Below are 21176 nucleotides of genomic sequence, written 5' to 3' on the forward strand. Positions count from 1 at the left end.
GAATTGATTTGGCAATCTCTGATTCAGTATTACAGAAATTATTCGGTATTCAGAACAAGTTTCACTAATACTGAAAAAATCTGAAATGGCCCTGATTCGGTAACTTTAACCTAATCAAACTACCGAATTGCACACCCCCAGTCAAACATATCTTTTTGGGGCTCTCATAGCTACACCCATCTCACATGGTGATTGTTGAGAGTATAATAATAACACACTTTGTAAACTTCTCTGAGTGGGCATTAACTTGCCTTAGAGGGCAGCATGTAATTTGAATGTTTTGTTGTTGTTGTTATTGCTATTATTATTTATATGCACAAAGAGAAGTCAACCTTTTGGACATAAAACATTAAAATGTTCATATTCTGTAACACACTACTCTTCTATGTACATGCACTCCAATATCAGTTTTGTAAATATATGAGTTTATTGTTGTCATTCAGAAGTAAATAGATAACAGTAAGTAAATATGTAATACACTAGTTTTTTATATGCATGGAGTCTAATATAATTCTGAAAATACACAAGTTTATTATCACCATTCCAATATAAATAAGAAGATGATGTCAATAAAAATGTAGTGATTGTATTACATATCTTAGAAATAACATGCCTATGTAAATTCATCAGTCCTCGTAAGGATTCTTCATCAGCCATCATAAGAATTCACAAAAGCAGTTTGAACTAGATTATTGTCACTGGGAGGTTTATCAGATGACCAGCTGAAATCCAAATAACTTCTTTGACATTTTCTGCATGGCCTCTTGGATCTCTTTGTTTCTCAGGCTATAGATTATGGGATTCATGAGTGGTGGCAAGACTATGTATAAGACAGCTGCTAAAAGGTCTACAGATGGGGAGGACATGGATTTGGGCCTGAAGTAAGAAAACATAGCAGTAGAAAGAAACAAGCAGAACACAATCAAGTGAGGAATGCAGGTAGAGAAGGCTTTGTACCTGGCCTGGGCTGACTGTATCTTGAACACTGTAGAGAAGATGAACCCATAAGAAACTAATATGAAAAAGAAACAAAACGACCCCAGACTAATCATGACGGCAACAGTAAGCCACAAGTTGGCTGTTGTATCAGTACATGAAATGATTAATAACTGGGGAATGTCACAGAAGAATTGTTTTATAGTTGACCTACAGAAATGTAACTTAAATGTGTTAGCTGTTTGTACGACTGCATAGATTAAACTACAGATCCAAGCAGAAGCTGCCATTTGGAAACATGCATTCCATTTCATGACCAGCATGTACTGCAGAGGATGACAGATGGCGACATAACGGTCATAAGCCATCACAGTGAGAAAGGACAACTCAGAACCCGCAAATGTAATAACTAAAAATACTTGGACCACGCATCCAGAGAAGGAAATCAGTTTGTTGTTTGTCAGTGACATGGCCATCAATTTTGGGACAGTGACAGAGATGTAGAAGGCATCTAACACTGACAAATTCCCCAGGAAGTAATACATAGGGCTATGCAGGTGGCGATTCTGGATTATAGTCAGGACAAGAAGAAGATTACCCGTTACGGCGGTGGAGTAAATGGAGAGAAATATCACAAAACCTAAGATCTCTAGGTCTCGGATATCAGAAAATCCCATAAGTAAGAATTCTGTGACAGCTGTTTCATTTAACATTTCTTCTATGAAAAAATAATCTGTAGAGAGAAAAGAAAACATGATTTTGTATAAAAGAGTAGTTGAAATTTATTTTTAGCCACTTGCAACTTATTCTGAAAATCATTTGTTAAAAAAAATTAGTTGTACAAAATTTAACACATGAATTAACCCTCTTTTAATTAAAATGGAAAATTATCTCATTTCTGTTCGCAGATATCTTTCCTGTATATGTTATTTGTTCATCGAAATTATACTCCATCTGCCTATGATGGGTTGAAATGTAGCTTTCTGCATTCCAAAACTAACACTCTTACTTGGTGTATTCTGATAATGGCTTGTGGAGAGCCGCTTTTCACAATCACCGTCAAGCAAAAAATATATATTTAACTTCATCCTTGTCGTGAGGCTTGTACATTCCTCCCCAGCAGTGGCTGTTTCAAGAAAAGAACCACCTGCAAACCACAAGCCATTTTCTTGCAATATGGGTTGGATTCTACATGGTGCTCAGTTGAGCCACGTCACAGAGCCACCCATGATGGCACACAAATCACTGAGTATCACTGCTGTAACCTCTGCACTGAGAAGGGTCTTGGTAACAAAGACTACAATACTAGTGGCATATTATATTTCTGTTCCACTTGAACAGTTTTCCTGACATATAAAAGAAAGAGAAAATATAGTCGTGCTTTTTCACATATGATGCAGAGATAAGAGTTTGTCCCTGAAAGTACATGTGTCTGAACATACAGCCTACCCTGTTTGCAAATACTACATATTCATTCCAACACATTGCTTAAAGTACGTTTCTTCATGAAAAGTTACAAGTTTAGAACTCCCCACATTAATCAGCCAATTGGTCTTTAGATATCCGAGAAAAAATGTTTACGGGACAAAGCAGTGAAGAATCACGTGTTGTCTTTTGTTCATAGATCGCCTAATTGGAAGTTTCAGTCTTTCAAAAATTACTTCCAGAGAAGTGTGCAAAGGATGGCAGTCTTAGCATGCCACATACAAGGTGGAGTAATACAATCCTTTGTGCATGGATGACCTCTACCTGTATACACAATGAACACTTTCAGTAGCCAGGACTGAGGTGTACATGTAGCATGCAAATGCTTTGAAACACTTCCTACTACAGACCTGACAGGATACCATCATTCATTTTTCTATGACAACATGGTTGGATCCAGTCATTTTTTCTCCTAGGGACAAAAGAAGGAACACTCCAAAGATTATGGTGGGGATCCAGAGACTGTTAAGTACAAAAGTCATACTGGATGGGGGCTGTAATATAGACAAGAATTGATCGAGACTGAGGGCCAAGCTACAAGTGACAAATGACACTTGAACGGCAAGTGGATTGAGTGGAGGGCAAGTGAACAGGGAGAAATACACTTGCCGTTCAAGTGTTGTTTGTCACTTGTAGCTTGGCCCTGAATGGGAAAGATGGCTGCATCCAACTTCATGTGCAGTGGTGCAACTGAGGACTATATCTCACCAAAAAATAATATAAATTTTATTTTATTCCACCCGGCTTGCATATGTTGCATCCATGAGCCTACGTAGCTCATTGGAATCCTGTCATCTACAGAATGGACTCTTCAAATGACGTCTTCCTTGTAACCAGAGCTCTATGAAAAGGGTGCCTGATCAGACATGATAGCTTATTCTTTACTGTTAACATTCTTGTAATGTTTCAAATTATTTATTGACTCCAGAGGTGGAATCCAACCAGGTTTTTTCACTCAATCTTGCCCAGTTGTCCTCCTTACTACATATCCCTCCCACATTACTGCCTTCCATGCAGGTTCCATGATTCCCAACATAGCCTTCCTGGGTGGTCAAAAGGGACCCCTCCTCCCCTTTTCTCCACCAGTAAAACAGGTTGGATTCAGCCCCTCATCTTATTAAATAACAATCCAGATTTAGAAGGGAATACCTTGTAGCAAACTATTATAATGTTCAGCTGAAGATCCAGTGAGTTTGGTCCATAACAAGAACTATTTATTTTTTGTCAAAGAACAGCCAGTGCAAAAAGCCAGATTTGCCCATTCCCTCCCATTTTGACAAGAGCAACAGAACAGGGGACATGCAATCCCATCCAAGATGCTGTCCAATTTCCAATGCATTAATATATTTATTTAAAATATGTATTAAATTACAAATGCATTTCTTGTTTTTGATTAACTAAAAGATTTCTCTCATCTCTATCATGAAGTGTTCACATCTCTTAAAAATGAGAAGAAATGGACATTAGAGGCGCCTTAATGAAGTAAAATCTTTGATCCATCTTGTGCTATTTGCATCAGTGGTGGGACAGATGCTTGTGAGAAGTGCATATACCAGGAACATCTCCATCAGTATTTGACATCAGCACCTTGTGTTCAGAGTCATAGAGCTTCCGAACATTTACCTGTTATGGCATAATGTCATGTATAGACTGTCACAAATTTGTTTATGAAGAACTCTAAGCCAATGGATGACATCACCATTTTGTGGCAGTGAATTCCACGTTAGGCATAGTATAAAGAAATATTTTGTTTTAATTGCAAAGAATCTAACACCAGTTTCACTATGTGTCTCTAAATATAAGCCAGTTAAGGTTCTGTGATGGAGGAAGGGGTAGCAAGGTGTACCAATCCATTGTTAGTATTACTCACTTTTTGAGTTGAGGATACTTTAACACAGAGATGTCCCTGAGTTTTTAGTAACCATTATATGAATTTCTTGGACATTTAAGACATTACTGGGATAGTTTTTAATTCGTTTTAGGTGTGTAGCTGTGTTGTTCTGCAGTAGAACAACAAGAATCAAGTCTAGTAGCACCTGAAGGACAAGATGATTTTCAGGGTATATTCTTTCAAATGCAAAGATACCATATCTGACAATGGGAGCTTTGGCTCTTAAAGGTTTATACTCTGAAAATCTTCTTAGTCTATAAGGTGCTACTGGACTTGAAACTGTTTGATTCAGCTATCACTCCGCTTAGTACCTACTACCTATTACCTTCTAAGTATCTTTCAATAAGGATGTATTACAACATTAATTAAAAATGAATTAAAAACAACCCTCAGCTGAACACCTATCAGATCTTGGAGAACGTTTTAAAATTACTTACCTGTAAAATTACTTCTCTTTCCCTCTCTTCAACATTAGGAGAGACACCTTATTTGTGCTTTTGATTATGTATCAGAGAATTGCTTTCCAGAGACCTTGCATGTCTTCACAGCAGAAATCCACAGAGAAATATTAAAAACCTGCCTCTCACAATCTCCTCTCAGAAGTTCCATCACTTTAGGGAGGGAACAGTACAAAAAGTTAACAGTTCAATGTACCTTGTTACGCTGAATGAATGATAAACTCTCATTCTCATCCTATGATGGAAAGATATATGTTTAAACTATTGAGTTGGATGGGCTTTAAGGTCAGAGTGTTTCAAAAAGGAGGCTTTGCAAATATAGTGTGATAATGTTCAAACTACTTGTTCAAATTGCTGTAGCGATCCTTCTCAGTGACTATTGTGTGGAAGTTTTCTTCTTTTTTTCTTCTGATAAACATGTTTTGCTGCTGTTTTGCTCTCACTTGCCTTGGGCTTCTCAAGAAACTCTACCAGCAGAATTTCGACCATAACCAAATTTTGCTTCAGATGGGACAAGGGCAACTTTATTCCTTGAAAGTGAGCATGTTGCCTGTGAACCCACTAAATATGAAAAAGTCAGTCCTTTGTACTTTTTAAAACATTTGCATATTATTTTCTCATTGAAAGAAGAAGTCACACTACAGTGTCCTTAACATCTTTCCTTGTCAGGTTTAATGTTGAGATGATGGAGGACATTCAGTCAGAGCAGTCAGTCAAAGTGGATGATTGTACTCATCAAAGTTCTCTTGCCAAGATCCCAACAACCTCTTTTTCATAATCTGAGCTAATCATAGGATATGTTGTGTTCTCCAGTCGAAATTCAGGCACTTGAGAGCTGAATCCCAGATGCAACACAGGTTTGCTAAATCACTGCTGAAGCCAGCCTAGGCCTGCTTACAATGTGTATGTCAGAAAGTATACTTTAAACATGTATAGTTTCAGAAGGGTAGCTGTGTAGATCTGCAGTAGAAGAGGCAGATTCAAGAAGCACCTAAAGTCCAGTAGCCCCTTAAACACCAAAAAGATTTCTAGGGTACAAGCTTTTGAGAGTCCAGCTCCTTTCATCTAGTTGTGTATCAGTACTAATGTGGTTCCAATTCCATTTTAGCCCAAATCCATGCAGTATTTATATTTATTATATTACTAAATAGTATATGGATTGCGGTGGGATTTTGGGGCCAAAGTGTGATGAGTAAAGTTCCAATAGTCTACATATATAATTGAGTAAGCGTGTTTCAGACAACTCACTTTATACCCTGGTTCACCACCAGAGGGCGCTGCCACAAAGGAAAGCCCAGGTAACTCATCATATCGCTCCAGAAAACATGCATTGGTGGTATTATAAGCAGAGCAGCTGGCAATGCCCATCTCCAGCCTTAACACAACCAGTAATAGGAGAGGAGCACTTGACAATGCCCACCCACACATTAATCCAGCTGGTATTAGGTGCGGAGCAGCTTGCAATACCTGCCCCCCCTTCAACCAGCTGGTATTAAGAGCGGAGTGGGTGGCAATGCCCACCGGCACCTTAGCCCAGCTGGTATTAGGAGCAAATCAGGTGGCAATGCCCATCCCTGCCTTAACCCAGCTGGTATTAGGAGTGGAGAAGGTGGCAATGCCCATCCTCTGACCATAACCCAGCTGATGTTAGGAGCGCAGTAGGTGGCAATGCCGACCTCACCTTAACCCAGGTGGTATTAAGAGCAGAGTAGGTGGCAATGCTGTCCCCCCTTCAACCAGCTGGGATCAGGAGCAGAGTAGGTGGTAATACCTGTCCCTGCCTTAACTCAGCTGGTATTAGGAGTGAAGAAGGTGCCAATGCCCACCCCCACCTTATCACAACTGGCATTAGGAAAGAAGCAGGAGGCAATGCCCACTCCCACCTTAACCCAGCTGTTAAAAGTGGAGGAGGGGCAATGCCCACCCTCACTTTAACCCAGGTGTTATTAGGAGCAGAGTAGGTGGCAATGCCAGCCCCCTTCTGCCAGTTGGGATCAGAAGCGGAGTAGGTGGTAATGCCTGCCCCTGCCTTAACTCAGCTGGTATTAGGAGCAAAGAAAGTGGCAATTCCCACCCCACCTTATCACAACTTGCATTAGGAGAGAAGCAGGTGGCAATGCCCACCCCCACCTTAACCCAGGTGTTATTAGGAGCAGAGCAGGTGGCTATGCCCACCCCTGTCTTAACCCAGCTGGTATTAGAAGTGGAGCAAGTGGCCATGTACACCCCCTGCCTTAACTTAGCTGGTATTAGGAAAAGAGCAGGTGGCAATACAAACACCCTCCTTATCACAACTGGCAATAGGAGCTGAGCAGGTTACAATGCCCACCCCTGCCTTACCACAGTGGGTATTAGGAGCAAAGGAGGTGGCTATGCCCACTCTCTGCCTTAACCTAGCTGGTATTAGGAGCAGAGCAGATGGCAATGCCCACCCCCTTCACCCAGCTGTGATCAGGAGTAGAGCAGGTGGCAATGCCCAGTTTGGTGTAGTGGTTAAGAGCATGAGACTCTAATCTGGAGAGCTGGATTTGATTCCCCACTCCTCCACTTGAAGCCAGCTGGGTGACCTTGGTCAAGTCACAGCTCTCTGGAGCTCTCTCTGCCCCACCCACCTCACAGGGTGATTGTTGTGGGGTAATAATAACATACTTTGTAAACCACTCTGAGTGGGCATTAAGTTGTCCTGAAGGGCAGTATATAAATTGAATGTTGTTGTTGTTGTTGTTGTTGTTATTGTGCCTTCACCTTGGTGGGATCAGGCACAGATCAGAAGGCAATTCCCTTCTTCCCTTCACCCAGCTGCATTCACCTGTTGGGATCAAGAAGGCAATTCCCTTCTTCCCTTCACCCAGCTGGGACAAGAAATGGAGCAGGTGGTAATGCCCACCCCCTTCAACCTACTGGAATAAGACACTGAGCAGGCAGCAATGCCCACCCTGTCTTCACCCTGTCAGTATCAGGTGCAAAGTAGGCAGCAATACTCCCCTTCACCCTGCTGGAATCAGGAGCAGAGAAGGTGGTAATGCCTGCACCCCCGTCACCCAGTTGGGATCAGGAACAGAGCTCGTAGCAAAGCCTATTGCCTGCATTCACCTGTCGGGATCAGGCAATGAGCAGGTGGTAGTTCTCACTCCTCCCTTCACCCAGCAGGGAACAGGTGGCAATGCCCACCTCCCTTCACCCAGCTGGGATCAGGCTTGAAGCAGGCAGCAATGCCTGCACCCCTTCACACAGCCATAATCAGGTGCAGAGCAGAAGTCAATGCCCATTTTCCCTTCACCCGGCTGGGATCAGGAGTGGAGCAGGTGGCAATGCGTGCCCCCCTTTACCCAGTATATATCAGACGTGCAGCAGGTATCAAAGGCCACTACCCCTTCATGTTGCTGAGATCAGTTGTAGAGCAGGTGGAAACGTCTATCCCCCTCATTCACTGGTTGGGATCAGTGATGGAGGAGTGAATGCCTGCCTGCCCACCCTCCCCTTTCTAGAGCCCAATGAATTTTTCCCCACAATGAGCTTTGTTTCTAGTACAAATATAACAGCAAAAGAATGTATACCAATTATCCAGATCTATGCCACAGTGCTTTGGTATTTGTGTTTTTGGATGGGAAATATTGTGCATAATTATACCTGTTCCATATGTAGTAATGAGTTGGATCCGCATACTTCAGAGATAACATCTGGCAGTATCAATAAAAATACAGGGCTAGGTTTTGCACCCAAAAAAAGAATGAACTGATGCAATCTGAAAACATTCAAACATCACACTATCGAGTTAAAACTTGCAAACTTTATCAGTGTCCAAAGTATTTATGAAAGAAATGGGATATGGAGTGCCCCTCAGTAAATTTCTTGGCTAAATTTCTGGTCACAAAGCACTCTAGGAGGATTAAATGCAGTAATTTTAAAACAGAAATGATTGAAATAAGCACTATATAATATAGCACAATATTAGTGCTTTGGGCTATGTATAAGTAATTTTATCTATATAGGAAAATAATGTGACACTGCTTTGTCAACTATAATCTTTTAAACTGCAAGTGATGTAATACATATTCACATGGAGGGACAGAAATACTTCCTGTATATTAAACACTGAGACATTTGAGCTATGATAGATTCTTATTTATTAACATGCAAATTCTCCATGTATAGAGAGTATATCATCAGTTAAGTAGATATGCAAGTATTGTCATCATTCAGATATATCAATGTTTATCCAGAAAGTGTCACAAGTAGACATGGGCTCCAATTGAAATGAATCAAATTCTGTGGCAAATTGGTCTGATTCATGTATTTCATGGAGCTGCATTTTTCACAAAATCCATGACTTTTTGGGCCAATTCGTTCAATTTGTGAATGCTTCATGATGCCAGACAGTTGGCACCAATCCATTGATTCTCTAGGCAACCGGAATGTCTGCAGACCTTTAGTTGCCATAGAAACCTCAATCTTACCCCACATAACCTTGCTAGGCAACCTGCCAACCTGAGAGCTCCCATTCTGTTCTATGAGAGCAATGAGAAGGGGGGAGATGGGCCTTCTGTAGCCAAGGGAACACCAGTCTCATCCCTCCAAACTCTGTTAGGCAGGTCTTTCTGCCAACCAGAGAGCTCCTGTTCTGCTCTACATAAGCGGCCACCAACAGAACCCATCTAGTGGAATTGGTGGACGCCTGTTAGGAAACAAGGGGGGTGCTATGGGTCATCCCCCATCCCCGAGCCTGTGGCACTCGAGTGGACAGAAGGGAGGTGGTCTGGTCCATTGACTGCCTCCCTGTCAATGTATTGCAATCTTCACCAAACATGAAGAGTGGCTGGAGGATAGCCTGCTGAAGTCTCCCTGTGATTTTGGCATCTCTGGGTATGAAGGGGGCCATTGTAGGGCCCCAGGATCTGACAAATCACAAACCTGATGAATCATTTCACATAACAGGACCATTTTGTGAAAGTTCATGGTTTGTGGAACACGACGAACCATGAAACTCAGGGTTCATTTTTTTCCCTCTTTCATGCCCATCTCTAGTCACAAAGTACAGAATTAGAAAAAAGCAAAAGCCACAGGCTCATCTGTGACAGATACTATCAGTAGAATAATACACTACTCTCTTATTCCAAATATGAAATCTATTACCATATCATAAGATGTGCTAAGTGAAACCAATTAAAAACATAAAGTGCTAAAGTGCAATAAATAGTTGGTAAAGATAGCAGCTTGTCCCATCATATTTTTATGTACATGAATGAGTAAGTACAAATAAATATGTAATCAATCAGCCATCCATGAACAATTCATAAATACACACAGCCACATAGCACAGAAACAAAGTTTTTTTCTCATTTGCAGGAACTATTACACATGTGGTGTTCCAAAAAACAGGTAAAAAAAACATCAGCAATGAGTCTATGTGATAATAAATTCTTTCCTTTTATATTCCTAGGTCTGTGGAGAAATCAGCTGCCCAGCTTCATGCACTTAACAAGATGCTAGCTCCATGTTTGTTTCAGATCTCTTCCTCAACAGCATGCCTCTTTGCAGGGGTCATTTCATAGAAAAAGAACTGCAGGAACTCATTAGCATTTCTCATTAGCATATGCAACACCCCCTGCCATCACCGGAAGTGTGTCAAAGGCAACACTCACTCCTCAGGCCCCTTTCCCCAAAAATCTCCAAGTATTTCCTAAAAATAACGCAGAATGAATTCAAAGCAGTTTACCCTCCTCTGGACTAGAGGCGGGCATGATAAAAAAAAATTGCTGATCAAGCTGTTCGTGGATCCGTGCTGGCGACGACCCCAAATCACCGAGGCACACCTGTCATCTCCCATTTCCGATCCGTGGTTTGGGGATCGGGGAGGCCAAAGAGGGGTGCGCTGCTATTCCCAGCTATATGGGAAGGTGGGTGGTGGTGGCGGCTGCCGGGCCCGGCTGGCACGGGGAGACGGTGACAAGCCGCCTCCCCTCAGGGAGGAGACATTCACACCAGGGTGGCAACCGTAGTCAGGCTCTTGCGCATGCGCGTTCCTGGGTCACCCCCCGCCAACCCACACAGCAAGCTGGCTGTCCCGGCGAGCTGCGGAGCTGGTGGCAGCACGAGTGGCTTGGAGGCTGCCCACGCCATTCACCTGCCCCGCAAGACAAGGGGCGGCCAGCTTGCCTGCATTCCCCTTGTCCTGGGGAAAGGTGAACGGCGCAGGCGACCTCTCAGCCACCCACGCTGCCTTTTGCCTTTCCCCAGGACAAGGGGCAGCCGGCTTGCCCACACACCCCTTGTCCTGGGGAAAGGCGAACGGCGCGGGTGGCCTCCCAGCCTTCCGCGCTGCCTTTTGCCTTTCCCCAGGACAAGGGGCATGCCCGCATGCCCCTTGTCCTGGGGAAAGACGAACAGCGTGGGCGGCCTCCCAGCCACCCGCACTGCCTTTTGCCTTTCCCGCAAGCCAGCTGCCCTTTGTCCTGCAGGAAAGGCAAAAGGCAGCGTGGGTGGCTTTCCCCAGGCATGCTCCCGGGGCTGGCAACTGTGCCCGGCATCCCCTCTTTGGCGGCACTAGGGGCCGACTACCCCCATGCCCCCCCATCGATCCGGCCCTGATTCACACACACACACTTAGAGCAGGGGGGGGGGAGTTTTTAACCCGTCCCTGCCTCTCCAAATAGAGAGAGACATCCCGTAAACATGTTTCAGCCAGCTTTTTAAAAAAAGCAGGGACAGAATCCTCCATTCCTCCCCACTCGATTTTAAAAGCAAGCAGTCAGTCTTCCAAAAGCATATTTTAAACACACAAACAGAGCCGTGAATGAGGTTTTCCCACAAAATACAGTGTTTTAAAAGCAGGTTAAAAACAGAGAGTGATAGACAGAAAAACACCCATTCCTCCTACAAAGCCCCGTTTTTTTAAAAAGCAAAACACGTTTGGAGTGCCCATGGCTTCAGAACACCCCCTTCCCCCTCGCTCCCCTGGGTTGCTGCTCCATGGTTGGAAGGAAGCCCTGCTAATCAAGGAAAGTTGGGCTTCCATTTCGTTTTCCAGGGCGACAGAAGGAGGGCAAACACAGCTCAGACATCCCCCTGGCTCCATTGCTATGGGAATAGATTATTGGGGCCTGAGTGTCTGGCTCTCCTATCAGATCCCAATGGCCCCCCAGATCAAGCCCTGATCAAGCTCCCCCCCCCCCCCGAATGCTGGATTGGTCGCTGTGGACGGAACCGATTCGCTGGGTCCCGATTGCGCAATTGCCATTATCGTGGGTATTTTTCTATCGTAATTCTGATCGTGCCCATCTCTACTCTGGAGAGCCAGCCCCAGCAGCCGTGCTTGCACGCACCCATGCACACACGCATGCAAATAAAGCAGAATGAATTTAAAGCAGCTTACCCTCCTTTGGAGAGCCAGCCCCTGTAGCCCAGCTTGCACTCACTCACTCACTCACTCACGAGTCACGAATGAAAATAAATCAGCAGAATGAATACAAAGCAGCTTACTCTCCTCTGCAGAGCCCTCACCACTTGCAGGCCTGGAGGATGGGCAGTGCAGCCCCCCCCCAGTTCCTACCAGGGAATCCAGGAGGCGGTGATGGGGTGGTGGTGCTGCAGCTGCTGCTGCCTCTGCCACTGCCTGCTGCTAAAGACATGGGCAGCGGGGAGGAAAAGGAATTACATCGGCGGGGCCAAACCCACGTGACCTCTTTTCAGATCTACAGGAATGCTGTTCCGGCACATTCCCCCTCCAAATGAGCCCTGCCTCTTTGTAACAATACTCCAATGAGCAATCCAACATTACTGAATTACATGAACAACTGTTTCCTGTCCAGGGTGATTGTTAGAAACAGACACACTCTTCAAGAAGAGATAGATATCAGTTTTAAAAAGTGGCAATTGCGTCATACAAATACATCTTACTTAGAAATATTCTGGCAATGTAAATTCATCAATATTCATAATGATAGACCTCATGTCTTCATAGTAGTTTCAATTACATGCTCTTCATTGATATTTTGATCAAATCACCAACTGAAATCTAAAGAGATTCTTTGACATTTTCTTCATGGCCATTTGGATCTCTTTATTTCTCAGGCTATAAATGATGGGATTCATGAGGGGTGGCAAAATGGTGTATAAAACAGCAGCCAGAAGGTCCATTAAGGAAGAAGATAAGGACGTGGGCCTGAAATAAGAAAAGACACTGGTGGAAAGAAACAAGAAAAACACAGTCATGTGTGGAATGCAGGTAGAAAAGGCTTTGGACCTGCCCTGGGCTGACTGAATCTTGAACACAGTAGAGAAGATGAATCCATAAACAAATATTAAACAGAAGCCAAATGAGCCCAGACTCAGTGTGAAGGCAAGAAGCAGCCCCATACTGGAGGCTGTAAAAGAACAAGAAATCATTAGTAACTGTGGAACATTACACAAAATTGATTGATATTAGACCTGCAAAAATATAATCTAAAAGTATTTGCAGTATGCAAGGTAGCAAGGATTATGCTGCTGATCCAAGAAGCTGCTGCCATTTTGAAGCAGACATTCCAGTTCATGAGCTTAGCATATTGTAGAGGATGACAAATTGCCACATAACGGTCATAAGCCATGGACGTGAGAAGGAAAAACTCAGTACTTGCAAATGTGAGAACTAAAAAAACTTGTGCAACACATCCAGAGAAAGAAATCAGTTTGTTGTTTGTCACTGAAACAGCCAAGGACTTGGGGACAGTGACAGAGATATAAAAAGCATCTGATAATGATAAGTTGAGCAGGAAGAAGTACATGGGGCTATGGATGTGGGGATTCAGAGCTACTGTTAGGATGAGAAGAAAATTTCCCATCAGGGCTGCCAAGTAAATGGAGAGAAATACCACAACACTTAAAATCTGTAGCTCTCTAACATCAGAAAATCCCATAAGTAAGAATTCCGTAACCGTTGTTTTGTTTACCATTTCTGCACCTGGGTGGGAAGAAAAGAAAAACACTTGTCCACTTAAAACCAGCGCTTTCATATCTTATTCTGAAAATTAGCCAACTAGTTTTAAAAACAGATATTCATAATCCCTTCAAAAATTCTTTTGTCCTCTTATCTACAGCTCTCAGTTTTAGATTATGTATGTATATCAGATGAGGGCAGTTTCGAGAATTACTTGATTAACTAATTAATGAATGATCAATCAGACTTATGTGAAAGAAGTACAGACCTGTGTTGATATCAATATCTTCAGTTACACAATTATATATCTATGAAGCAGCAAAATGACAACTATATTCTACTCTATATTCAAAGGAATTTTATTCATCAAGAGAGACAAAATTTCTGTTAAGTTGTATTATTATCCTCTGACAAATTTAAAAACAAAACGTATGTAATCTTAGAAGCCATTAGGATAAGATACTTATTTGTTCAATTCCTAAGAGCAATTGGAAATTAATATTCTTGACCAAACCTGTGAGTGAGCACATTTGTACACATATAAAAGAATATGTTTATAAACTGATGTATCTATGATATTTCACCCCTCACAGATTAAATATGTGCAAGGGCAGTCTTAGCCAATGAGGGCCAAACTACAAGTGATGCCTGACACTAGTTGGACACTTGTCAGCTTCCCTCAAGTTTTGATAAGAAATGTAGGCGTCCTGATCTTGCAGCTTGGCTCTCTGACTGCTGTCCAATGGACTTTTCAACTGTCACTTGTCCAACTTTCCGCCAAGCTGCCTACATTTCCCATCAAAACTTGAAGGAAGCTGACAAGGGTACAACTAGAGTCAGGCATCACTTGTAGTTTTGCTCTAAGTAACAGGGAAAGCTGCCATCCAGGGGATGTTCCACCCATGAAGGGGGGAACAAAGAAGAAGAGGAGACTTCCAGTGTTGCCACTTGCACCCACCTTATCCTCAGCTTGGGCCAAGCAATCCAGTGACAACTAGTTGTGACCACCATATTTGGAGCTCAGGTAGTGAGCTCAGCAGTGACTGCTTCTGCCCATTCCAAATGGTGCTCAGGCAGCTGGGTCCTGATGACAGATCCCACTGGCCTCACATGGGATGAAAGCTGCCCCTAGCTTGGCTCCAGCAGGGGGAGAGGGAGCAGCAGTGATTCTGGAGCCCTATCCTGGACTTTTGCCTAGGGCCCCAGAACCATTAAGACTGCCCTGAATGAATGATTTAGGACAATATGGCCTTCCCAGCCGGCAGTCGAAGGCTGTTGAGGATGGGGGCAGCTTTTGCAGCCCTGGAAGGAGAAAGCGGCTTTTCCACTCCTTCCTAAGCATGGGCTTTTGGGGGGGCAGGGCTGAGCCTTTGCAAGGCGGTGCCACCTCCTCAGCCCCACAGTTGGTTTCGCACGCTCGGCCCACCCGCCTTCCCTTTACCGGTGCAGGAGATCCGGTCACTGGTTGCCAGGGCCAGGTAGGAATTTTTTCTCCTTTCCTCTTATTGGCTTTTGGGGAGGGGAGTTTTTTGCCTACCTTGCACTGTGTACTGGGTTGTGGTAACTGGTTACGGTGGAGCTGTAAATAGATGGTCATTTGGCAGGCTAGAGTTGGGGAAAAGGGAGCGGGCCGGCGAGCACCCTTGGCATATCCCCACTAGGGGGATTGGGGTCTGTCATGACTGGCTGGTGGGCTTCATGGCGACCAGTTGAGAGGGCAGACTGCTGCTGGGACCCCCTGTAAAAGTCCTTCACCCGGGCTGTAATGTGGAGTGGTTGGAACTTCAAGGGGGGAAACCATTTGTCTGGCTGGCCGGGTTGCAACCATGCACACGGATGGCTCACACCCGGGGCAGCGAGGCTCACCCAGACAGGTCAGGGCAGCAGTCCTGGCATGGACACCGGGCCTGACCTGTACCACAGTTAGATCCCTTGCCGTATTTACAGTTTGTTAATTGTTTAATAAAAGTGGCCCTTTAAATACCCAAATGCCTTCTGTCTGCCTCTTTACTCCTGACTGGGGGGGGTGGGGGTGCAACTTCACACAAATGCTGGAAATGCAGCTCCTGATTGTTTACATACGTGGCTGCTCTTGCCAGTGTTAGAAAGGTTTTTGGATGATGCTATCACTGAGATCAAACACATGTCAGTCTTCCAAAATCTCTGAAGGGTACTGTTCTCATTCATGACAATGTTAAAAAAAGAGCTCTCAAATCTAGTTCTCAGTCTAGTTCAATAACAGCAGCAGCAACAACAAAATGGAGCCTGTGGAGAATTTAAATATTCAAATTTGGGATTAACACAGTTTGGCAAAATTATCAAGATTGAGCAAAGTGGGTAAATACAAATTCATTCCTACTTTCCCCCTTACACTTTATATTTTTCAAGTATATACTTGAAAAATATGTATACTTAAATTTTAATGTAACATCTTCAATGAATTACAGCAAAAGATAAGTTGAGTCCTTGATAATTTAAACGTTATTTTTACCACTAATATGAATTCAACCTTAGGAAATTAAAAGAGGAAGAATTAAAAAAAATGCATACTTACAACATCATATGCAACCCAAATTAACCTGTTAAATTATTCATTTCACAGGATGGAAAAAGTAAGCAATCAAGAAGTAGGGGAGAATCTTTCAGCTCCTGTTGAAACATCAGTATAATCCTACGCATACTTATATGGTAGTAGGTATCAATAAATAACGCAAAAATATTGTCTGGAAAGAGGGCAGAGACCAGCACAGTCACAGATTGCAGCATGCAGCATAGGTCCATGTGGGCCTTGATTGCATGGCAGACCTTTGTTTTCTCTCCACACTGGTGATTTTCATCAGGCCAGATTAGGATGTTTCTGTAGCAAAGCAGTCCTTGGAGATACTTTCCATTAAGGCAAACCAGGGCTGCTTCCACACATGTTGGATAATCCACTTTCAATACTCTTTCGTGAACATTTGGAACTGCTTTTCCATGTGTGGAACAAAAAATCCACTTTCAAAGGATTGCTAAAGTGCATTGAAAGTGCATTATTCAACGTGTATGGAAATATAGCATATCAGTACTCACTCCCATATAGAACTGTGTACAATAAAATGCAAAAACTCTAAGAAGAGTTAGATCTTCCTAAACCCACTATCTCCAAAAGTTTCAGAAGATATAGTTCTGCTTTGCACGGCTCTATAAATTGCTTGTCAATGAAAGAAAAAAAACCCTATTGAGTTAAATGGGTCTCCTACAGGTTCCTCCAGAAGACATGTTTAATAGATACATAAAGAATACAGATGTTCAATGTTTATACAGATTGCTGGGGAGGAAGGGGCTAAAACATTCACTTAGTGGTGACAACTGGGAATGGGAAAGGTGAGGGAAGAAATATTTGATGTATTTTGAAATGTTGTAAGCTGCTTTTAGGATTATACAGTTAAATACTCAGATATAATAATATGCTAGATATCTAGGCTAAAGAAGAAAGGTTGACAATGAAAAAAATGTTGAAGATTTTCTATTTCTGGGATCAATCATCAACTAAAAGGCAGACTGCGATAAAAAATTAGAAGGAGAGTGAGACTTGGAAGGGCAGCCATGAAGGAACCAGAAATGATCCTAAAATGCAAGTATCTGTCATTATAGACAAAGATTAAGATAATTCATAGTATTCCCCATTACTATGTATGGATGTGAAAGCTGAACATTGAAGAAAGCTGACAGGAAGAAAATTGATTCATTTGAAATGTGGTGCTGGAGGAGAGTTTTGCATATACAATGGACAGCCAAAAAGACAGCTGGGTTTTAGATTAAATCAAGCCTCCCTACAGCTAAAATGATTCAATTGAGATTATTATACTTTGTTCACACCATGAGAAGCCAAGTCACTGGAAAAGATAATAATGCCAAGAAAAGATTAAGTCAGTAGAAAAAATGGAAGACCTAACATGAGATGAACTGACTCAATAAAAGAAGTCACGGCCTCCAGTTTGCAAGATATGAGCATGGCTGTTAATGATAGGATAATTTGGAGGTCATTAATTCCTAGGGTTGCTATAAGTTGGAAGAGACAAGATGGCATGTAACACAAACACTTTGTACTTATCCTTCACGAAAGATGTAGTGTTCAGCAGACAACCAGTTAGAATTCAGAGAACACTCACCTCTCAGTCTCTCTTTAGCTGTTCCTCAAAGGATGTCGGGGATGTGTGGAGATTGGGTTATTTGTGCTCATGTAATCATTGACCTATTCTCTAGAGTCTGTACGTCTCAGCAACAGAAACTCAGAAACAGAAATTAAACGTATCTCTGCCACACACTGGAGTTTCATCACATTCAGGACAGGAGAGAACAATTTGGGAGGATAGCAACATGATTTTTAATCCCAAAAGTTAATATTTTGTATTTCTGAACCAAGAGGGGAGAATAACTTATTTGGCACTCCAAAGTTCAATTTAAGATGCTGGTTTTGACCTTTAAAGCTCTCCCTGGATGTACAATAGGTCACTGGTAGAGATGGACACGGAACAAAAAAAAAATGAACCAGGAGGTTCAAGGTTCGTGGGTTTCACGAACCACGAACCGTGGAACTGGACCAGTTGCAAACCAGTTTGTGGTTTGTGGAGCATAAATGCCCCTTTCTGGCCTTAGCAGTGGCAGGAAAAGGGGCATTTAACAGTTTAAAGGGCCCTTTCCTGCCTTGCAAGTGGCAGGCCCCTTTAAACTATCAGCTGGCAGGCAGCAGGGGGGATTCCCCCTCACCGCCTGCCAGCTGATAGTTTAAAGGGACCTGCCATGGCATCCCCCCTGCCGCCTGCCAGCTGATAGTTTAAAGGGACTTGGCCTTGCAAGTCCCTTAAAGAGGCAGTTTAAACTGCCCCTGTAAATATGACCCAACGAACCAGTATACAGTTCGTGGAAGTTCCATGAAAAGGAGCATCCACGAACCCTGGTTCGCGAATCCCGAACCAGCCTGGTTGGTGGGTTTTTGGGGGTCGTATTTAGGTTCGTGCCCATCTCTCGTCACTGGTCAGCCCACTCATTCTTGGTAGTGTCTTGAGATTTATGGAATGCCATATCTGCCAATGTTGGAGGGTCTTCTACATTAACTTACTTCCAGCAAACAGGCAAAGCAGTCCTTTCTAGATGGGAATATGCCAGACAATTAATTTGGGTTATATTGCAGTGAGGGTAAGACTGGTAACTGTTATTCGTAATTGATTATTTAATTAGCTGAAGCTTGCTAGTCAGGTCTTTGCAAGTCCCCATTTCAGCAACAAATGTGGCATGTAAACATGTTTCTTAATAAAAAGATCTATTATTCCTTTGATAACTCATCTGTTTCAAAATTTGCCTCTAGCTTCAGGAATCCTGTGCCCCAAACAAAGGGAATCAGAATATCCTAGTCAAGGTTATCTCCAGACCCTCCTGATCCTATTTGAAATGGAAGCTAAGTTTCTCTTTGGTAGGCATTACTCATCTGAAAATGAAGCTAAAAGCCTCAAAATTGGCCACAAGCTTCTAAATTACCATTGGAGTAGTAGTGCCAAAAATTACAGGGATTAAAACATTGTGACCTGTGTTACCTGCAGAAGGCCCCCACCCCCAACATGTGATGGAAGCTAAGGTTGCTGGCCTGCTGGCTGGGCTGAAAAATACCCTGGCCTGAGCTTCCATTGCCAACTGCTTTTCCAAATTTGGCACATAAAATTTGTAAAAACTGTTGTGGGTGTGATAACATCACTTCCAGAGAAAGCCTGGAAATGACAGAAGTAGCTCTAGGAATTACCCCAAACTCTATGATTTTGAAAACTTTTGCTGTTACTTCTGGGTTTTCTCAAGAAGTGACATCATTAGGCTTGTGATGCCAGCCCCCTACCATGACCTTCCCTTTCTAAGGATTTCCAGGCTTAGTCTGGCAATACTGTAAGGTTATCTCTTTGTGGCTGGCAAAATTAAGCAGAAAATAATGCTGGAATTCTGACATTTGGTCACCAACTTTAGGATGCTCAAGGATGCCGCCGTACCAAAGATGAAAGAAATGAGAATATACTGGTGTATGTAATTTTCAGAACCCCCCCCTCTGCTTTCTGTGTTGTTCTCTATGATTGTTTATGAAAGGTAAACTTCATCAGAAAACAGCTAAGCATGTCAAAATTGGCTGCAAATTCCAGGATAACAATAATAATAACATTTGATATATATACCGCCCTTCAGGACAACTTAACGCCCACTCAGAGCAGTTTACCAAGGGTGTTATTATTATCCTCATGACAATCACCCTGTGAGCTGGGTGGAGCTGAGAGTAGAGAAGGGCATGAACAGCAATACGAACAAAAAAAAGCCATGAACAGCCCAATCTGTTGTTCATGTACAAGCTGTTCATGAGGCCCCATTCTAAATGAACAGGTGGTCATTGCAAGCCTCGTCCATTGCTGTTCGTTGCTGCTCATCAAGCCAGACAGTCCGGCACCTGCAAACAATTCCCTTGGCAACTTAGGCAGGGATTGTCTGAACTCTGTCTGAACTCCTGCTGTTGCCCTGGAAACCCCAATCTAAGACCAATTTAGCTTGATAGACAGGTCTTCCTTTCAAGTGTGGAGCTCCAAATTTGTTACAACAAGGAAGCAAAAAGCGGGGGGAGGGGGGCTCCCAGCTCTAACTTTGCAGACAGTGGAGAGGGAGAGAGAGAGTTGCTGTTGGCATTTTGATAGAGAGAGTGCACTGGAGCTTGAATTTTCTTTGTGTGTGATGGGATAGGGATCTACCCCTTCAAGTTCCAAGCTATTATTTATTATTGGTACCTTTCCTGCTGCCTGCTCAGGTCAGGTTTCTGGGAGTGGTGCAGTAGGGATCTTGACTTGGATGATGGCTGGAGGAGAGCCTGCTGGCCCCCACGAACGTCCAACCACGAACATGTTCGTAAACAGGGCCATGTTCGTGGTTGTTCGTGAGTCCCTGTTTGTGGATGGCAACAAACAACGAACATCATGTTCGGGTTTTTTTTCTGTTCATGCCCATCTCTAGCTGAGAGCACTCTAAGAGTGCTGTGACTGACCCAAGGTCACCCAGCTGGTTTCAAGTGGAGAAGTGGGGACTGAGAATCAAACCCAGTTCTCCTGCCACACTCAACCACTACACCAAACTGGCTCTCAATACATCAAACTGGATTATAGTATGAATTACAGTACCAACATCCATCTCCTATTTGCAATAGAAGCAGAATTTTACTCAATATAGAAGAGTGAAAAATATTCTTTCTGAGAGAAATGGGGAGAGAATAACAATTTCCCTAGCCTATCAGAGTCTGTGTGTCTAGTAGTTAGAATATTGGCACAAGATCAAGGAGCTCCACGTTCAAATCCCCACTCTGTCCAGGAAGGATGCAGGATGACTTTGGGCCAGTCACACAGTCTTAGCCTGACTTTCCTTTCACGGCTATTGTGAGGCTAAAATGGAGGAGAGGAGAAAGAGGGAGAAACACAGCACAGACAGAGAGAAGAGG

At 43.2% G+C, this 21176-nt stretch overlaps 1 protein-coding gene across 1 annotated transcript in view; it reads right to left on the minus strand.

The window, feature by feature from the left end:
- Positions 1-710: 710 nt before the first annotated feature.
- The window catches only part of LOC129339345 (olfactory receptor 14I1-like), a 28153-nt gene continuing 7687 nt past the window's right edge, over positions 711-21176 (minus strand). Inside the window, exons 2-3 of the mRNA XM_054993930.1 lie at positions 2099-2124; positions 711-1651 (exon numbers count right to left, since the gene is read on the minus strand). Of these exons, the coding sequence (XP_054849905.1) occupies positions 711-1651; positions 2099-2124 (967 nt within the window). The remainder of the gene's footprint in view (positions 1652-2098; positions 2125-21176) is intronic.

This window comes from Eublepharis macularius, chromosome 12 (genome assembly GCF_028583425.1).
Source record: "Eublepharis macularius isolate TG4126 chromosome 12, MPM_Emac_v1.0, whole genome shotgun sequence".
Classification (NCBI taxonomy): domain Eukaryota; kingdom Metazoa; phylum Chordata; class Lepidosauria; order Squamata; family Eublepharidae; genus Eublepharis; species Eublepharis macularius.